General features: G+C 47.4%; 4 protein-coding genes across 4 annotated transcripts; 2 read left to right on the forward strand and 2 right to left on the reverse strand.

Moving 5' to 3' along the window:
- Positions 1 to 709: 709 nt before the first annotated feature.
- On the forward strand, positions 710 to 3,197 carry BGW36DRAFT_295082 (P-loop containing nucleoside triphosphate hydrolase protein; the record flags this gene model as incomplete). The annotated part of the gene is made up of 2 exons (XM_046211147.1): positions 710 to 2,431; positions 2,490 to 3,197. 2 exons carry the CDS (start codon positions 710 to 712, stop codon positions 3,195 to 3,197), a joined length of 2,430 nt encoding a protein of 809 aa, XP_046073338.1.
- Positions 3,198 to 3,388: 191 nt separating this feature from the next.
- On the reverse strand, positions 3,389 to 4,018 carry BGW36DRAFT_358386 (uncharacterized protein; the record flags this gene model as incomplete). The annotated part of the gene is made up of 2 exons (XM_046213963.1): positions 3,389 to 3,882; positions 3,958 to 4,018. 2 exons carry the CDS (start codon positions 4,016 to 4,018, stop codon positions 3,389 to 3,391), a joined length of 555 nt encoding a protein of 184 aa, XP_046073339.1.
- Positions 4,019 to 6,638: 2,620 nt separating this feature from the next.
- On the forward strand, positions 6,639 to 8,765 carry BGW36DRAFT_426561 (2-isopropylmalate synthase; the record flags this gene model as incomplete). The annotated part of the gene is made up of 4 exons (XM_046220286.1): positions 6,639 to 6,646; positions 6,709 to 6,853; positions 6,907 to 8,484; positions 8,562 to 8,765. The coding sequence occupies 4 exons, from the start codon at positions 6,639 to 6,641 to the stop codon at positions 8,763 to 8,765; spliced, it is 1,935 nt and encodes a 644-aa protein (XP_046073340.1).
- A 589-nt stretch (positions 8,766 to 9,354) lies between these two features.
- Positions 9,355 to 15,540, reverse strand: BGW36DRAFT_426562 (putative AMP binding domain protein; the record flags this gene model as incomplete). Its single annotated transcript, XM_046220287.1, has 7 exons — positions 9,355 to 10,381; positions 10,445 to 11,048; positions 11,098 to 11,307; positions 11,359 to 14,854; positions 14,912 to 15,071; positions 15,173 to 15,195; positions 15,265 to 15,540. 7 exons carry the CDS (start codon positions 15,538 to 15,540, stop codon positions 9,355 to 9,357), a joined length of 5,796 nt encoding a protein of 1,931 aa, XP_046073341.1.
- Positions 15,541 to 15,936: the final 396 nt, after the last annotated feature.

The raw sequence follows: 15,936 nt of genomic DNA on the forward strand, positions 1-15,936 counted from the left end.
CTCGGGTTCTTGTTATCTTCTTTTCTTTTAATTCTTTACAAACATATGGGCTCGGTGTTAAATGCTTTCATATTTCGGCTTCGGCTCGTGGCTTTGGAATTGGAAAAGAAAAGAACTGGGTTATCTGACTGGCGTGATTTGTGATTTTTCCTTTTTCTTAAATAGACCCCGCACTGGCTTTTGCTTTTATTTCCTGTTTCATAGTCAATTATATGTCTGGATGGCTGGGTTATGTGTTGGTCTGTCATGCTATTGCTGCATATTGCGATATTTCTCTGTTTTTTTCGTTGTCGACCGGCTTTTTACTAGACGTGGGGATTTACCACCGCCAATGGCTTGTTCAACAATTAAAAAAATTCTCTGAATTGCTAATCAGTAGCTCTAGATCTTCCTACATAACAATTTAAAATTAAGCTCAAGCCACGTGAAGCTAACGGATTGGTATCGAATCTGACTTTGAAGCCCAAAAGGTAAGGCGGTGGGTTGGGACACTTTTCTGCCCGTCAAAATCCACCGCTTTTGCGTTATCTCAAAACTATTTTTTTCTGTTAGCACTAGTGAAGGTTAGACTCACGACGAAGAGATTTTGGAAGGGTGACTTGCGCCCTCAGATTCTCTACCTTTTGTTTCAGTTGTCTTAATTATTTTTTCTGTTCTATTTTCATTTTCATGTTTATGGTTTATTTTCCGGATTTCAATCCCACACACCATGGCGCCGACTAGAAGCAAAGCCGACGATGACTTTGTTCTTACACTGTCTGACGATGAAAGGCTGATTGAAGAGAATGAAGAAACAGCAGACGCCGCCCAATCCACAAACTCGACGAGCAAAAAACGTAAACGGGAGCAAACCGACGCTGCGATTAAGCAAGAAAGGCAGAAAAAATCTAAAAAGACTGCGGCCAACATAACTGAGCTGTTAGATGGCGATAATGATGAGGATGATGACGACGGTGCACTAGATGATACGAAAGATGATGGCGCACTAGATCCAGCCTTTGAGTTTGACATTGGCGGAAATGCAGCGCAGAATATATTAGAAGATTTCGACGGCTGGGGGTTGGATGAGACGAAGAGAAACGCGAATGGGAATAAAAAGGCGGTTGATATTGATGATATCATTGCTAGGCGGAAGCTTCGAAAGGATGATGAGGATCAGAGAAGGAAGAAGAAAGAGGCAAAGAGGCAGGAGAATGATTTTGAGGGGTTTGAGAGTGATGGTGATGTTGAAGAGGACGCAGGAGACGAGGATGACGAGGATATGGCTAAGATCCCGGATTTTGAGGATGATGAGTTGTTGGCTGCTGATGGGTTTGGTATGGGGGTTAATGGCGAAGAGGTGGAAGAGGATGACGAGGCTGAGGATGCTGAAGACGACGAGGCAGACGGAGACGAAGATGGAGGTGCAAACTCCGATTCAGAAGGATCCGTCGCAGCTCCTGTCGCTCATCCGGACGATATGGTATTAGACCAAGAATCCGAGTCTGAAAGCGAGAACGACGAAGAGCTAGAGAAAAGAAAGGCCTTCTTTGCACCTGAAGAATCCAGTTCAAACAATGCAGCAGACGATTCTGCGAACGGCTCCTTTCAAAACTACAATCTTTCTCGTCCCATTCTTCGTGGTCTGGCCGCCGTTGGCTTCACGATTCCGACACCAATCCAGCGCAAAACCATCCCTGTAGCTCTTTTGGGCAAGGACGTTGTTGGTGGTGCTGTGACTGGATCAGGTAAAACCGGCGCTTTTCTTATACCTATTCTGGAACGTCTACTCTACCGGCCACGCAAAGTTCCTACAAGCCGCGTTGTCATTCTAATGCCCACCCGTGAACTTGCGGTTCAGTGTTATAATGTCGCTACCAAACTTGCTACCTATACTGATATCACATTCTGTCAACTCATTGGTGGCTTCAGTCTTCGAGAACAAGAGAACATCTTGAAAAAACGACCTGATATTATCATTGCCACCCCCGGTCGTTTCATTGACCATATGAGAAACTCTGCTAGCTTTACCGTCGATACACTCGAAATCCTTGTTCTTGACGAAGCTGATCGGATGCTAGAAGATGGATTCGCGGATGAATTAAACGAGATCTTGACCACGATTCCTAAATCTCGTCAAACTATGCTCTTTTCTGCGACCATGACGAGCTCAGTTGACAAGCTGATTCGAGTGGGCCTGAACCGGCCCGTGCGGCTGATGGTTGACTCGAAGAAGCAAACTGTAGGAACTCTTGTTCAGGAGTTTGTCCGTCTGCGACCAGGTCGTGAGGATAAGAGGCTTGCCTCGCTCGTCCATCTCTGCCAGGAGGCATACACATCGCGGGTCATTATCTTCTTCCGTCAGAAAAAAGAGGCCCACCGAGTTCGGGTTATATTTGGTCTATTTGGACTGAAGGCAGCCGAGTTGCATGGTAGCATGAGCCAAGAGCAGGTACGTATAGCTTCAAAACAAAGCATTTATAGATCTCTTTTACTAACTAAATTTACAGCGTATCAAAAGCGTAGAGGATTTCCGTGACGGGCGCGTGGCCTTCTTACTAGCAACCGATGTTGCTTCTCGTGGTCTTGACATCAAAGGAGTCGAAACCGTCATCAACTACGAAGCCCCGCAAACGCACGAAATCTACCTGCATCGTGTCGGTCGTACTGCGCGTGCAGGTCGATCCGGTCGAGCATGCACATTAGCAGCCGAGCCGGATCGCAAAGTCGTCCGAGCGGCCGTGAAGACGGGCAAAACTCAAGGTGCCAAGATTATCAGCCGCGTCATAGAGTCTAACATTGTGGATCAATTGGCCGAGCAAATCGAGGGTTTCGCAGACGAAATCCAGGAGATTCTCCGCGAGGAGAAAGAGGAGAAACAGCTCGCGCAAGTCGAAATGCAGACCGCCAAGGGAGAAAATATGCTCAAACATGAGTCCGAGATCATGTCGCGACCGAAACGGACGTGGTTTGAGACTGAGAAGCAAAAGCAGGATGCTCGGAAGAGGGGGCTGTTGGAGCTCAACGGGTCTGACTCGGCAAAGAAGGAGAAGCGGAAGCTGAGTGGGAAAGAGAAGAAGCGGTTGGATGATACCCGTGATCGAAAGGAGGGCAAAGTATGGAAGAAGGGAAAGAAGGAGCGAGAGGACCAGAACAAGAGAAGACCCAAGTCTGATAAGAAAAAGCAGGGCAAAAGTAAACCAAAGGGTCGGAAGTGATGTTGGACGATAAAAGTGTTGATAATTGTTCATACATCATTCTAAAAATGTACATTTCAAAAAAGTAATTCAATCGGACAAAAAAAAGAAGAATTCTAATTTTCTAAACATATATTCGCTCGTGATAATCACGCAAATGCAATTAGTCTAAGAACAGTACATCTATTTATATAACATCAACGGCTTCGGCCCTATTCAGAGCCGAGCTGGGAAGTGAGGGGATATATGATAAGTCCATCGAGAGCTGTGCAGTTCTTGCCAGCGGTTGATCCGATGTGGATTGCTCCCTGGGTGGAATTCTTGGAATTGCAAACGCTGAAAGCCTTGCTTGAGCCATTGACTGTCAAATTGCCAGCCGAATTGATATCGAAGGCGGGCCAGTAGTAGGGGGTCGGTCTGGAGGTGTCGTTATAAAAGGTAAATTTCAACTCGCCACCGTTTGGACTGTCTGTGTAGGCGTTGGACGGGTTGAGGAAATTGTACCCATCGAGGACGATGAGTCGGTTGTTATCTTTGTTGATGTAGAAGACGGCTGTTTGCTGGTTCTGGTCGTCACTCAACCGGGCGATTGAGTTACCTAGGTCTCCCCATTGGCTGATCTGGATTTGATCTGCGGTGGGAACTGCAGGCGTGAACACCTCCAGGTTGAACAGATTTCCTTCGACATTGCAACCGCTTCCAGCTTCTGTTGAGATTCAAATGTATGTCAGCAATCGAACATGTTTTGATTCCAGAAAGATGTCAGGGGTTTCAAACGTACTGGCTGCAAGAGCTGTCGCGGAGTTTAGACCGACAATCGAGAGAAGCGATAAAACCTTCATGATGGGCTTATGTTTGTGAAAGAATATTTATTCGCTGACACTGTTTGTAGCGAAACTGGGATGGTCGTCGTGATTGTTATGATGAGATAGGGAAAATCTCGCCATCTTATATAATTGACCAAACTACACTCGAAGTCATAGATCGCTTGGCAAGTACAACTTCACTCCTGAAGTGCCGTTCTCATTCGCCCCCGATGGCCAAATTAGTCTTAAGCCCAGACGATCCATCTAAACATAGCCCCTAAGCGGCTCATATTGCTCAAAATCACCTAGTCGCGAGGCTCACGGAAGCCAGAAGAAGACCCGCAGCTTCAGCCTCGTATTAACTAGCGTTGCTATGATCATCAAGCCTCAGGCTAACTAACTAGCTATGGGGTCTATCATAACAATACTCCTTGGCAGCAATTGCCCCGGCTCCTTCTCGAGTCTCGACGCGCTAAGTTAAATTGAAGATCGACACGGGGGCTGATCATCCTCAGCTTCGAAGATGGTTGCTGGCTCCTTTGGCAGTTTCACTGGTGGATCGGTTATTATTAGAAAATCTGGAGTGCTCAGAGCTTCAGCATTCAGCAGGCATCAAAGTTAATAAGAAGTTTATACAGAACTAATTAGTTGTTCTAGCGTGATCCGTCAGAACCCTAAACGTTTGTGGCTTTTCCAGCCAGCAAGCCAGTCAGGGCAGCTTACTGCGTACACTGTATACACCTATGTCCTTCGTCAGGGCGATCGCGAATTGTCCTTGTCGATAAAAATAAGTGATGTGTGTAGAATCGCTGCCAAAGGTAAGAAGTTTCGAGGAGGAGCTTCTCCCTGCTGATGCCCTGTCACGTGAAACCACAACCATGCCGCATGCTTCCAGCCCTTACTGCTCATTACTGTTCCTCCTAGTGTTGTTATAAGTCAAATTTAACGACCGAAAATCACCAGAAATGATAACGAACCAGAAGGGAGGTGGTTGTTACAACCCTGGTCTGCTTATGTAACCCTCCAACAAAGAGACTGTTCATTTTCCCGCACATTATTCGATGCAAAAGAAACGTCAAGAATTAGTTGATGTCTTAATATACGTATTAGCCACCTTGGTCGTGACTGGGAACTAGCAATGAATGCATCAGACGTCTGTCGCCGGGAGCTGACGACCGTTTCGGGCCCAATGTCGTTTGGTGTCGGGACAACTTCGATTTCACCTTACTGTTTGAGCAGAGCATTCTTTCACTTGGCCCATCAGCTTTAGTAATAGTTGCTTCTGTGGCTCGGATCTTTCAGCTATACCGGTCCAGCATCAGGACTGCCTCAACCTCGCTGCGTATTGGCAAATCCGTTCAGTTGGTGGTAGAACAGGTGCCAATCTCTGATAGCCTCGATCTGGCTGAAAAAAAATACAGGCTACAATACTCGGTGCTTTTTGCATCAGACTCGCGCTGCTAGTGCTCTGGATCACTAAGCCGAGTCGTCAAAGCAGGGTGTCGATCGCCGCAGCAGCTCTATCACTCATCGCTGCACTAGCCTTGTCAGTGCTTTCCCACGTAGAGAATTCTCGTTTCAGTCAGGCCATCGTTCATCATCAACGTCTATCTCTTCTTTTCTACCCTCCTAGATTTTGCCCAAGCCCGGACGCTATAGCTTTTGCCTGGAGACAGAAGGCTGGCTGCAGTCTTCACTACATGTCTTGCGGTCAACGTTCTTTTTCTATTCCTAGAAAGTATCGAGAAGAGAAAATTCCTGAAGAGTCCCTACTGCGACTATCCACCTGAATCTCTAGGGGGAATATTCAACTACAAATCAAACTGTCTACGTTGACAATGATCATCGGCCCTGTCGGGTGTGGAAAGTCCACGTTCCTTAAAGCGCTACTCGGAGAAACCCCAGTGGCTCGTGGTATGGTGTACACATGTGAAATGGAGATGGCATATTGCAGCTAGGAGCCATAGTTGCCAAATGTCACGGTCAGGCAGTCGATCATTGGTGTCTGCAAATTCGACGAGTCATGGTACCATACTGTCATACATGCTTGTGCTTTGAATGTGGACATTCAGCAATTTCCACAGAGACGGGACTAGAATCGGAAGTAAGGGTATATCACTCAGTGGAAGGCCAAAGCAGAGGCTTGCCCTCGCTCGCGCCATCTACTCTCGCAAACGTATCTTGCTTCTCGACCGATCTCAACGGCCTGTGTATCTGCTCTACTGCATTTAGCAACGCTAGAATGCATGGTAGCTGTATTCGCTATTTCGATCATCATTTGGCAATCCCGTGGTGGTACATCGAGGGAGACCAGCCCTAATAGCATAGTAAAGTGTTGATCTGATGGATGACTCAGAGGCCCGGCTAATAACGGCAGAAGAGTGACGGTAGTCGGAACTCGAAAACTCTTTGGCGAATCAGCGATGACTCAAAAACACATGACTGCAGTCACTACCTTGTACCCCATGCGAACGCATATTCTCCTATTTATTATTTATTGATTGACATGAGTCATACCTTCATATATTAATACAATCTACACCCATCCGCATTCTCGCAACCCTGCTGAACATAAATTCGCTCTTGCATCCCGCCGACGCCCTACACTCTCCCCGCTTTCTGGGACTTCACCCCGCCTCTGACCGTGACTACAGCCATGCCTATGTATGACTCCAGCTCTTGAAGGAGTACGACTAGCACCTGAACTGACTTGAATGTGCAACCAGGCTTAAAGATCCCTCCAAAAAATACAAGCGATTCAAACCGCTAAACCTGCCTGACCGACAATGGCCGAACAAAACCATCGACAAGCCTCCCCGCTGGCTTGCCACCGATCTGAGAGATGGGAACCAGAGCTTGGTAGATCCCATGGTGGGTAGATGCATTGACTACAGACACTGTCGCAGCGCTGATCGACCAAACAGGATGGAGACCAAAAATTTAAATATTTTAATATGCTAGTTGAACTTGGTTACAAAGAGATTGAGGTATCGTTCCCGTCCGCATCGCAAACCGATTTCGATTTCACTCGCAGACTCGTCGAGACGCCCGGCGTGGTACCTGATGATGTCTGGCTCCAAGTCCTTTCCCCATGCCGAGAGGATCTTATTCGACGCACCGTCGATTCCCTGAAAGGTTCCAAGAAAGCTATCCTACATCTCTACCTTGCCACGAGCGATTGTTTTCGCCGCATTGTTTTCGGAATGACCAAAGAACAAAGTCTGGCATTGGCTGTCAAGTGCACAAAATACGCTCGCTCGATTACCAAGGACGACCCCTCTACCGCTGGAACAGAGTGGCAATACGAGTTTTCCCCCGAAACGTTTTCTGACACAGATCCCGAGTATATTGTACAGGTATGCGAGGCAGTCAAGGCCGCCTGGGGACCTACAGAGGAACACCCCATGATTTTCAATCTCCCCGCAACAGTGGAAATGTCGACCCCCAATGTCTATGCTGATCAAATCGAATTCTTCTGTCGCAACATGACTGAACGCAAGACATTCGCTGTCTCCCTGCACCCCCACAACGACCGTGGTTGCGCAGTTGCTGCCGCTGAACTTGCACAAATGGCTGGCGCCGATCGTGTTGAGGGCACCCTGTTCGGCAACGGAGAGAGAACCGGCAATGTCGATTTGGTCACCCTGGCACTCAATCTTTATACCCAAGGAATTCACCCTAATATTGACTTCTCTGATTTGAATTCGGTCATCAAGGTCGTTGAAGAGAGTAATAAAATCCCTGTCAATGAACGATGGCCTTATGGTGGCCAGCTAGTGGTCTGTGCATTCAGTGGTAGCCATCAAGACGCAATTAAGAAGGGCTTTGTTGCTCGCGATGCCGCTGGTGCTGACGTTAATGACCAATGGGAGATACCATATCTGCCCTTGGATCCTCAGGATATTGGACGCACATACGAGGCTGTTATTCGAGTCAATTCCCAAAGTGGTAAAGGCGGTGCTGCATGGATTATTCTTAAATCTCTGGAGCTTGACCTTCCTCGCGGACTGCAAGTTGAGTTCGCCCGAATCGTCCAAAGCGAAACGGAAAGAGTCAGTCGTGAACTTCGTCCGAGCGAGATTGTCGACTTGTTTGAAAACGCATATCATCTCAAGACGAACCCTCGGTTCACTTTGATTGATTACAACATCACGACCGATCGATCACAGTCTCCCGCAGTACCAGAGCCTGGCAAAGCACCGAACACACGAAACTTGAAACGTCGGTTTACGGGTATCATTGAAATCGACGGGATTCAGCACCCCATCACCGGTGTCGGTTCCGGTGCTATTTCGTCCTTGGCGAATGCACTGTCTAGTCTGGGTATTGATCTTGATGTCCAGGATTACAAGGAGCACTCGGTCGGTATTGGCAGGGAGACGCGCGCCGCTACTTACATCCAGTGCACAAATGCTGGGTCGCGAGACGTCGTCTGGGGTGTTGGTATTCACCAAGATGTCGTCCAAGCCAGCCTGATCGCCCTTTTGAGCGCTGCTAGCTCGGTAAGTCATTATTTACTTCATTCAAACTTGCTATTCTGGTATTTGAATGATTGCGTATATCTGACTATTCGTTATAGTTCCTTACATCTCGCGCCGGATCGCCAGCACCTTTCCGTCCTGTGCGTTCCAACACCATGACTGACGATGATCTGCAAGCCATCGAACAGCTTTCAGCCACGATTCCACGTCCCGATGCCAAAGAAAAAGCAGACACCGCCGGAGTTCTCAACAAGCAAAAGGTTGACGTCGAGGAACTCGAAAAGCGGGTTGAGGCCTTGTAAATTTTCTGTCCTTCGGTCGTCGTTCTGAAACTGATCACTCCTTCGAACCGTGAGACCCTTATCTTGGGTTCATTAAAAAATACAAACCGTTCACTTTGAAATTTAATGATATGACTTGGAAAAGTTCCCACCATGTTGAACATACGAAAATAGGGACGGACATGCGAATTAAAATCAATTTGCGTGGAAAAGTTAATACCTGTCATTATCGGCATTAAGTAGCAATGAAACTACTCGTCATTTTTCATGTTGATAATGAATGCATTATCTAGACTTATCAGTAGTATTTAAGGGAAAACTGAAAATCTTGTTGTAGATTACATGAAACAGATTGCTTTTAACTTTGGGATATAGATGCATTACAGTAATGGAAATATACTTGTCAAGGAAAAGGAAGGCTACATGATTTTATGAAAAGCATACAAGAAAACAAAAGAGAAAAGGAAAAATCGAAGCCAGAAGCTATGAGTTGAACATGATTCGTAAGCCATATCGCATTTAGCATCGAGGGGGGCTTTTGCCATTTTGTACTGATATAGGCAAGAATGCCAGTTATTGTCGAGAAACGAAGGGTACGGTTTATAAACCCTTAGAAGAACTCGTTTTCTTCGTGCGCTTTTCGGCCGTGTCTCGAGCTTTCGCCACCATTCTCATGAGAGTGGGGGTTATCAAAATGAGTTTGATAAAGGAGGGCTTCCTGCGTCCAGTCTTCGGTGGAGTTGGGTCTGCTTGATTGGTTATTGAACCAAGAAGATTGGGAGTCATTAACGTTGACAGGTGGGAGGCTGAATTGTGGTTGGCGGCTAGGTAAGGAATCGCGATCAGCATTGCGGACTTGCAGCGGCGCAAAGGAGTTTCGTGACTCTTGGGAGCCCGCAGTTGACGGTGGTGCTATGGCAACTGAAGGAACGACCCTTGTTGGAGGTTCATCTATCTGAGGGTTGTTGACGTGATCCGATGACTTGCCGAATTCAGCACCAAAGTCAAACCCATGATCGGGCGTCAATACCGGAGTAAGGTTATTTGCGCTTGCGACATCGTGAAAATCGGTATTCACGAGAGGAAGAGAGCTTTGCTCGTTGGAGAAGGTTTCTTGTTCGGGAGCTTCACTGGCAGCGCCATCAGTCAATTCGTGACTAGAGTTGTTGAGTATCTCCTGATAATGTCTCTCTTCCTCATCTTCTTGGATTTGATACGGATCATCTGAAAGTTCACGGCCTTCGTGGAAAGGTGCGGGAGCTCGAGTGCTGGAATCACTATCGGGGACAAGGGTTGATTTGCGTAAACTATTACCCATGATACTTCCAGTCTTGGAACCTCTGCTCATGCGAGCCTGGTCTGCCAGTTGAAGATCGGGTCCATCTGCATCACGGATGCTGAATTGAGCAATTGTCCGCATCTTTCTCGTTACCCAAGAACCGAGAATCTTGCCACGTTGTTTCTCACCAAGCCTAGATCGGGGGAAGTCTCCATGGGAGACAAATGCCACAATATCAGCCACAATTTGATGATCATTGAGGACAGCATTGACGATGACGGGGACTAGAGAGGCGAGGTATGACTTCCTTGTCACTTCAACAAGAATGACAACAAGACCGCCGGCTTGGAAGACAGCGCTGTTAACATGGTCTGTTAGCTGAAGGCACATAAATAAGGCGAATTATGTATCGATAACTTACCATCCACCAGCTACAATATTCCTATGACACCTTTCCACAGAAGCTTCGATATCGACAGGGAAGTGGTTCAACCCATTGATTTCAAAGGTCTCTCCAACGCCTCCTAGAACAAACAAAACTTGCATCTCCACTGGCTGCCCACCATGGCCGATTGGTCGGGTAACAGTATGAAGAAATCCGACATCACCAGTGCGAACGTATTGTACGGAAGGATCACCATCAAGAAGCCTGCCATTGAATCGCTCGGTGTCGAATTCTTGTTTGCTGCCATAGAATGCCTTCGCGCACGCATCAGATTGCACCCAAATCTCACCATACTCACCAACGTGACATAAAGTGCACGTCTCAGGATTGACAATCGCAATCTGCGTGTTGACTGGTACCATACCCGAATCCTGTAGACGAAGAGCAGTCGGGTCGATGTCCGGATCTACAGGGTAGATCAGACCTCGACGGAGAGCGCGTAGATCCAGCCACACCTCAATAGGCTCAATACACATGTATGACCGAGAAGTAACCATCGGGTTGAGAACATGGGAATAGATCGTATTGATTGATGTTCTGTCGAGAGCAGCCGCTGCAAAGTGGAGGCGTACTTTCTGGTCTAGAAGAGTGTGAGGAATGAAGGACTGTCATGGTGAAGCAAAACTTACACATGTCAACTGTGGGTCTATTGTCCGTAGCAATCATCAGATTCTTCAGCTCTTGAAGACTAAAGCCCTTTCCTGCTATAGAGCTCATTGCATACCCCAACATTTGGCCTGTAGCATAGGTATCCTTGATCTTGTATCTTGACAAAGTAACGAAGAGTGACATGGGGTTTTGCGCAAAGTCCACTGGCGAGACTAAATATGTTGGGGCTCCTGAGACAGTATTAGAAAGACATTAACAGATTCCTTAAAAGAGTAACTTACCGACAAAACATCCTATCAAGCAAGTATGTAAGAAACCCAGTCCAATAGTGCTACGTACGCTTCCCAGAACCGGCCTCGAGCTAGTCATTTGACATGTTTCTTTCTGTACTTTGCACATTGCCATGAGGGTGTCATGATTCAATTGTACTGAAATTCTTCGTTGATCAGCGGTCCAGTATGACCAGATCACAGCAGGATGAGAAGGCAATAGCCACGCATTGTTCATGGTGAAGCCAAGATCACGGCAGCTGTGTGATTGTTTAGGGGGCTTCGTAGTATTATAAATTGCCGGTACTCCAATACGGAGAACTTGAGCGGACTGCTTGATATGCTGAGAAACGACTTTCTGTTTCATCAAATGGTCAACATCGCTGTTCACAATGATGGCTTTGACTTTGAAGTCAGAAATGACGTGTAGGAAAGCAGGGGCATCTTCTGACAACCGATTCTGATCGATTGGGGCCATGGGAATAGCGATGGCACCGAGACAGAGACAAGCGTGTACCGCAAAAACATACTCTTCTGAATGAGTATACATAAGGACCAAGTGATCACCTGGTCGAACTTTGACTTTGTTTTTGAGATACGCGGCAACCGCTGCAACTTTTGTATCAAACTTCTTCCACGTTATACCCTTGCTTTCTTTGCCACGGCCGTCGATAGAGCAGTAGCATAACTCTTCTGACTGTCTTGTGACACGCCATTGAAGCAAATCGACGATGTTTGTGAATTTATTGAGAGGTGTCGAGGTCCTGTCGTCCATGACAATATCACGGTAATCCGCTCCAGAGTACTGTTTTTCTTCCAAGGCAAGAATCTCTTGCCTGGTTGCAGACGAAAGTGGCGACCACACACCTCCTACCGGGTCCACTCCAAGTGGCAGGTTCATCACAGATCGTTCAGCTCCAAATTTGACGTGAACGCACGGCAATGTCCCATTGTCGAATTCTTTACGACACAACATGTTGCCGATTTCTTGCCTACCATTTTTGGTTACTCGAGGCAAAGTGTTTGGGGCAGTAATCATAACACAGTAAACCCGTAGGTGATGTTCATGATATAAAATCTCAATGCACCTTTCTGCCAACGATTCCAGGAGGGCGGTGTCCAATTGACGCGGGGGGCCACCAGAGGTTGTTGGGGCTGTAGAAGCAGTGTAAGATTCCAAGACCACGATTGGAAGATGCTCTTCGTTAACGAAAACGTCAAAAGCGGAGCAATCGTTCACTTTGGGAACGTTTCTCATGATACTGATGATGAGATGCTGCACAAAGAAGTAGCGATGTTCGACTATCTCCTGGCCATGTTCCACCCATTCAACCTTTTGTCGGAGACGATCTTCGTATAATCCAAGTACAAAAATCTTTCCTTCGACGACACAGCCCAAAAGGCCAGTACGGAGGAACTCTGGCTCCACCAATACTGGGGTAGGATTTCCTGGCTCGAATTTATATGGCCGAGCGTGGAAAATCGTCTCTGTATGTTTCGGTAATGCCCAAAATCCTCCAGAAAGAGAAGGGGAATCAACCCAAATTTCGCCGACAACATTTGGGGTGCAAAGAAGATTGGTTTCAGGATCAACAATAGCAAGAGTGGCATCCGGAATGGGGTATCCGAAAGCGCCAATTCGAACACTATTGGGGCGGGATTCGGCAAGCTTTCTCGCCTCTTCGCCCATAGCTAAAACCACAACCTCGTTTGACTTCAAAGCTTCCTTGTCAAGAAGGACTTCTGCTAACTCATTCTTGGCAATCTTCTCTTTCTCTGCGGTCACAGGCTTTCCACCAATCAAACTACTTCCGAAGCCGTCGTTGTCTGTTTTTTTCTTTGTAGCCTCATCCTCCTTCGGCTTCTCTGGTTCCAGTGCATGTGTCAAAGGACATCCCATACGTTCCTCTCCTCCCAGCCAATCTCTGACGCTAATGACCATGCCTCCATGCTCTGGCAGACAGAGCATCGGTGCAACGATCTCGCGGGCACGTGGATTTCTCATAGGCCTAAGCCATCTATCTGCGAGAATCTCGTGGAATTCCGAATCAACGGTAAGCGTGTCAATCAGACATAGCTTGACGGAAGAAAAATTAGGCTCTGTATTCTTCTTAAAATGCCGCGTAGTTAATGGATCTTGTTGATAATTATAGGCGACGCGTTTCAATCCTGGATAATCGGCTGCCATGATAGTAGCTCTATATTTAGTGATAAGATGAGCATAAAGACCTGGCGTTTCTACGGCCTGAGCCTCTAGCCAAACCGTTGTATGCCCACCATAAACAGTTAGTAAAACACTTAAGATCATACCAATACTCTGCCTTGGGTCAAGATAACTGAACATCGTTTCACCAGTCAAACCCCGAGACTGTAGGTGTGACGAGCCTCGAGTGCTTCCAGGAACAGTAGATATTATTGCGCTGAGGCAGGCCATTTGGTGCATAATTGTGCGGTGACTCATCACAACTCCACGCAAATCACCGGTTGGCGCTCGAGAAAATTCAATATACGCAAGATCGGGCACCACAAGGGGCGGAACATCGTCTTTCTTTTTCGGGTGATAGCTACCGAATTCGTTCGTTTTCCACCATTCCACGCCTCTTGGCCACTGCAACCTTTGAGTAGTAATATCTCTCTGAAAACTCTTGAGATTGTTCTCAGTTGTCAGGGCAAGATGGGCCTGGGTTGATGTGAGAATGACATTGAGACTCGTGTAGTCGTCAAGATTGTTGATTGGAACAGCAACGACACCAGCAATAAAGCAGCCCATGAGAGCCACAGTGAACTCAATCACTTCTGTGTCGCGATAGATCAGAGCCACCCGGTCTCCTCGGTAAAGACTGCTTTTATCACGAATTATTTGAGCAACTTTTTCGGCACGACTCGCAAGTTTGTCCCAGGTAATGGAGGCAATCTCTTTCCCTTTCTGGTCCAAGACCCAATAAGCAGGCTGTTTTGCATGTGTTTTAGCGCGATGTCGCAAAACTGCAGGTAAATTGTCAAAGTTAGACATGAGTGTATTAGGGTCATGCGGATCGTGTACGGCAAAGGGTACATCTCGTGGCTCAAGAGGTAGGAGGTGAGAGAGCATGTTTCCTGGCGATATCTCCGACGTTGGCATCAATGGTGGAGCCATATTAGCCGTTGGTGAAAAGGCATCAGACTGTGAATAACGGTGGTAGCCACCACCATAACTGTCCCTATAGTCATCATTTTGATGACCGGCGAAATCGGAAAAGTACGCTTGCGAATCAAGAAGGGTTGAATGTCGAGTGAGATCCCCTTCGGGATCATAAATACCAGCTTCGTAGCCACCCGCCTCCGGTCGCGCTTGCTCATACTGATCGTGGGGATTGAATGCATAGTTTTGACTAGCCAAAGTTGCCGACCTAGAGTCTTCTAAAGTTACGCCAACTGGAGGACGCTGCTGAGGCTGTTTCGGGAGGAAGAGGGAATCGACGGAGGCTCTCGACGCTGCTCGGTCTGGTAATTGAAGCGCCGGTGTTTCCTTGTTCCTCAATTAGATAATTTTTTTGTCAAGCCACCAGTTCTTTGCGCAACTCACTCCTCTTGGTACACCTGACGAGCCGTCACTTCCCACACTTGCGTATCTCCCCGATGAGACCTCTCCTTGTGGGCCTTGGATATTGACTGTTGGTCCCTGGGGCGCATCGAGGCTAAATCCGCCGAATTGTGAGAGTAAAAGAGTTCGTCTTTTCTGGTATCTATAGCACTGTGAGCCAGGAAGTCCGACGATAATTCCCCAGACACTACCCCGCGACGGAAGCTTTGGAATGGCCCATGGAAGAGGGAGGCTTGATCTTACCCCTTCTCTGTGATATCACCATCCTAAAAGAAAGCAAAATAGTTAGCGACGGCCAGTAATATGCTTGTAGTACATGGTAGCCATTGACGCACCTCAAATTCTCGGTCGAGGTCTTGCAAGGCAAGTTGTAGTTCCGGGTTGTACTCCGCCATGATTAGCCGGGGCTGTACTCTCTGGGACAGTGCGAAAAAAAAATCATCCGAAAGAAGGAAAGAAGCAGCAATGCTTCCAATGGTTTGCAACCTCAGTCCAAGGCTTCTGCAGTGAGCCTGTGAAGGCGGATGTTGGCAATCCAGATGGTACGTGGTTCTGAGTACTCCGCTGCGTCCGCTCTTCAGGGTGGGAGCGGCAACGTCAGCTGCACCCATGCAGTGCTACTGTTGCCGCCGCCATGGCCGCCCTTGTACGGCAGTCTGCAAGCGCCTTAGCGCCGCCTATTGGGAATCACTTCAGCAAGTTACACTGAGAGGCTACAGAGAAGAGGAATAAAACGAGATACAGAGTTTCTACGCGACTAGAATTACGATACGACCGGGCCTCGTGTGCGTCAGGAACGGGCTTGTAGCACGCATGACGTTTTCATGCGTGCCAGGGCAGCCATCGTACGTAGAAAAGGAAACATGTGGTATATCAACCAGGGTACTGATCATCGATGGTGTCTCAACCTCCAGGAACTAGCCCGTAATCATTGAGAGACGTCAACCCAGAGACTGAAACGCTTCTATGAATCTTATTATTGCAGAACAGGTGCAGGTTTGTATTGT

This window comes from Talaromyces proteolyticus, assembly GCF_021365285.1.
Source record: "Talaromyces proteolyticus strain PMI_201 chromosome Unknown BGW36scaffold_5, whole genome shotgun sequence".
Lineage (NCBI taxonomy): Eukaryota > Fungi > Ascomycota > Eurotiomycetes > Eurotiales > Trichocomaceae > Talaromyces > Talaromyces proteolyticus.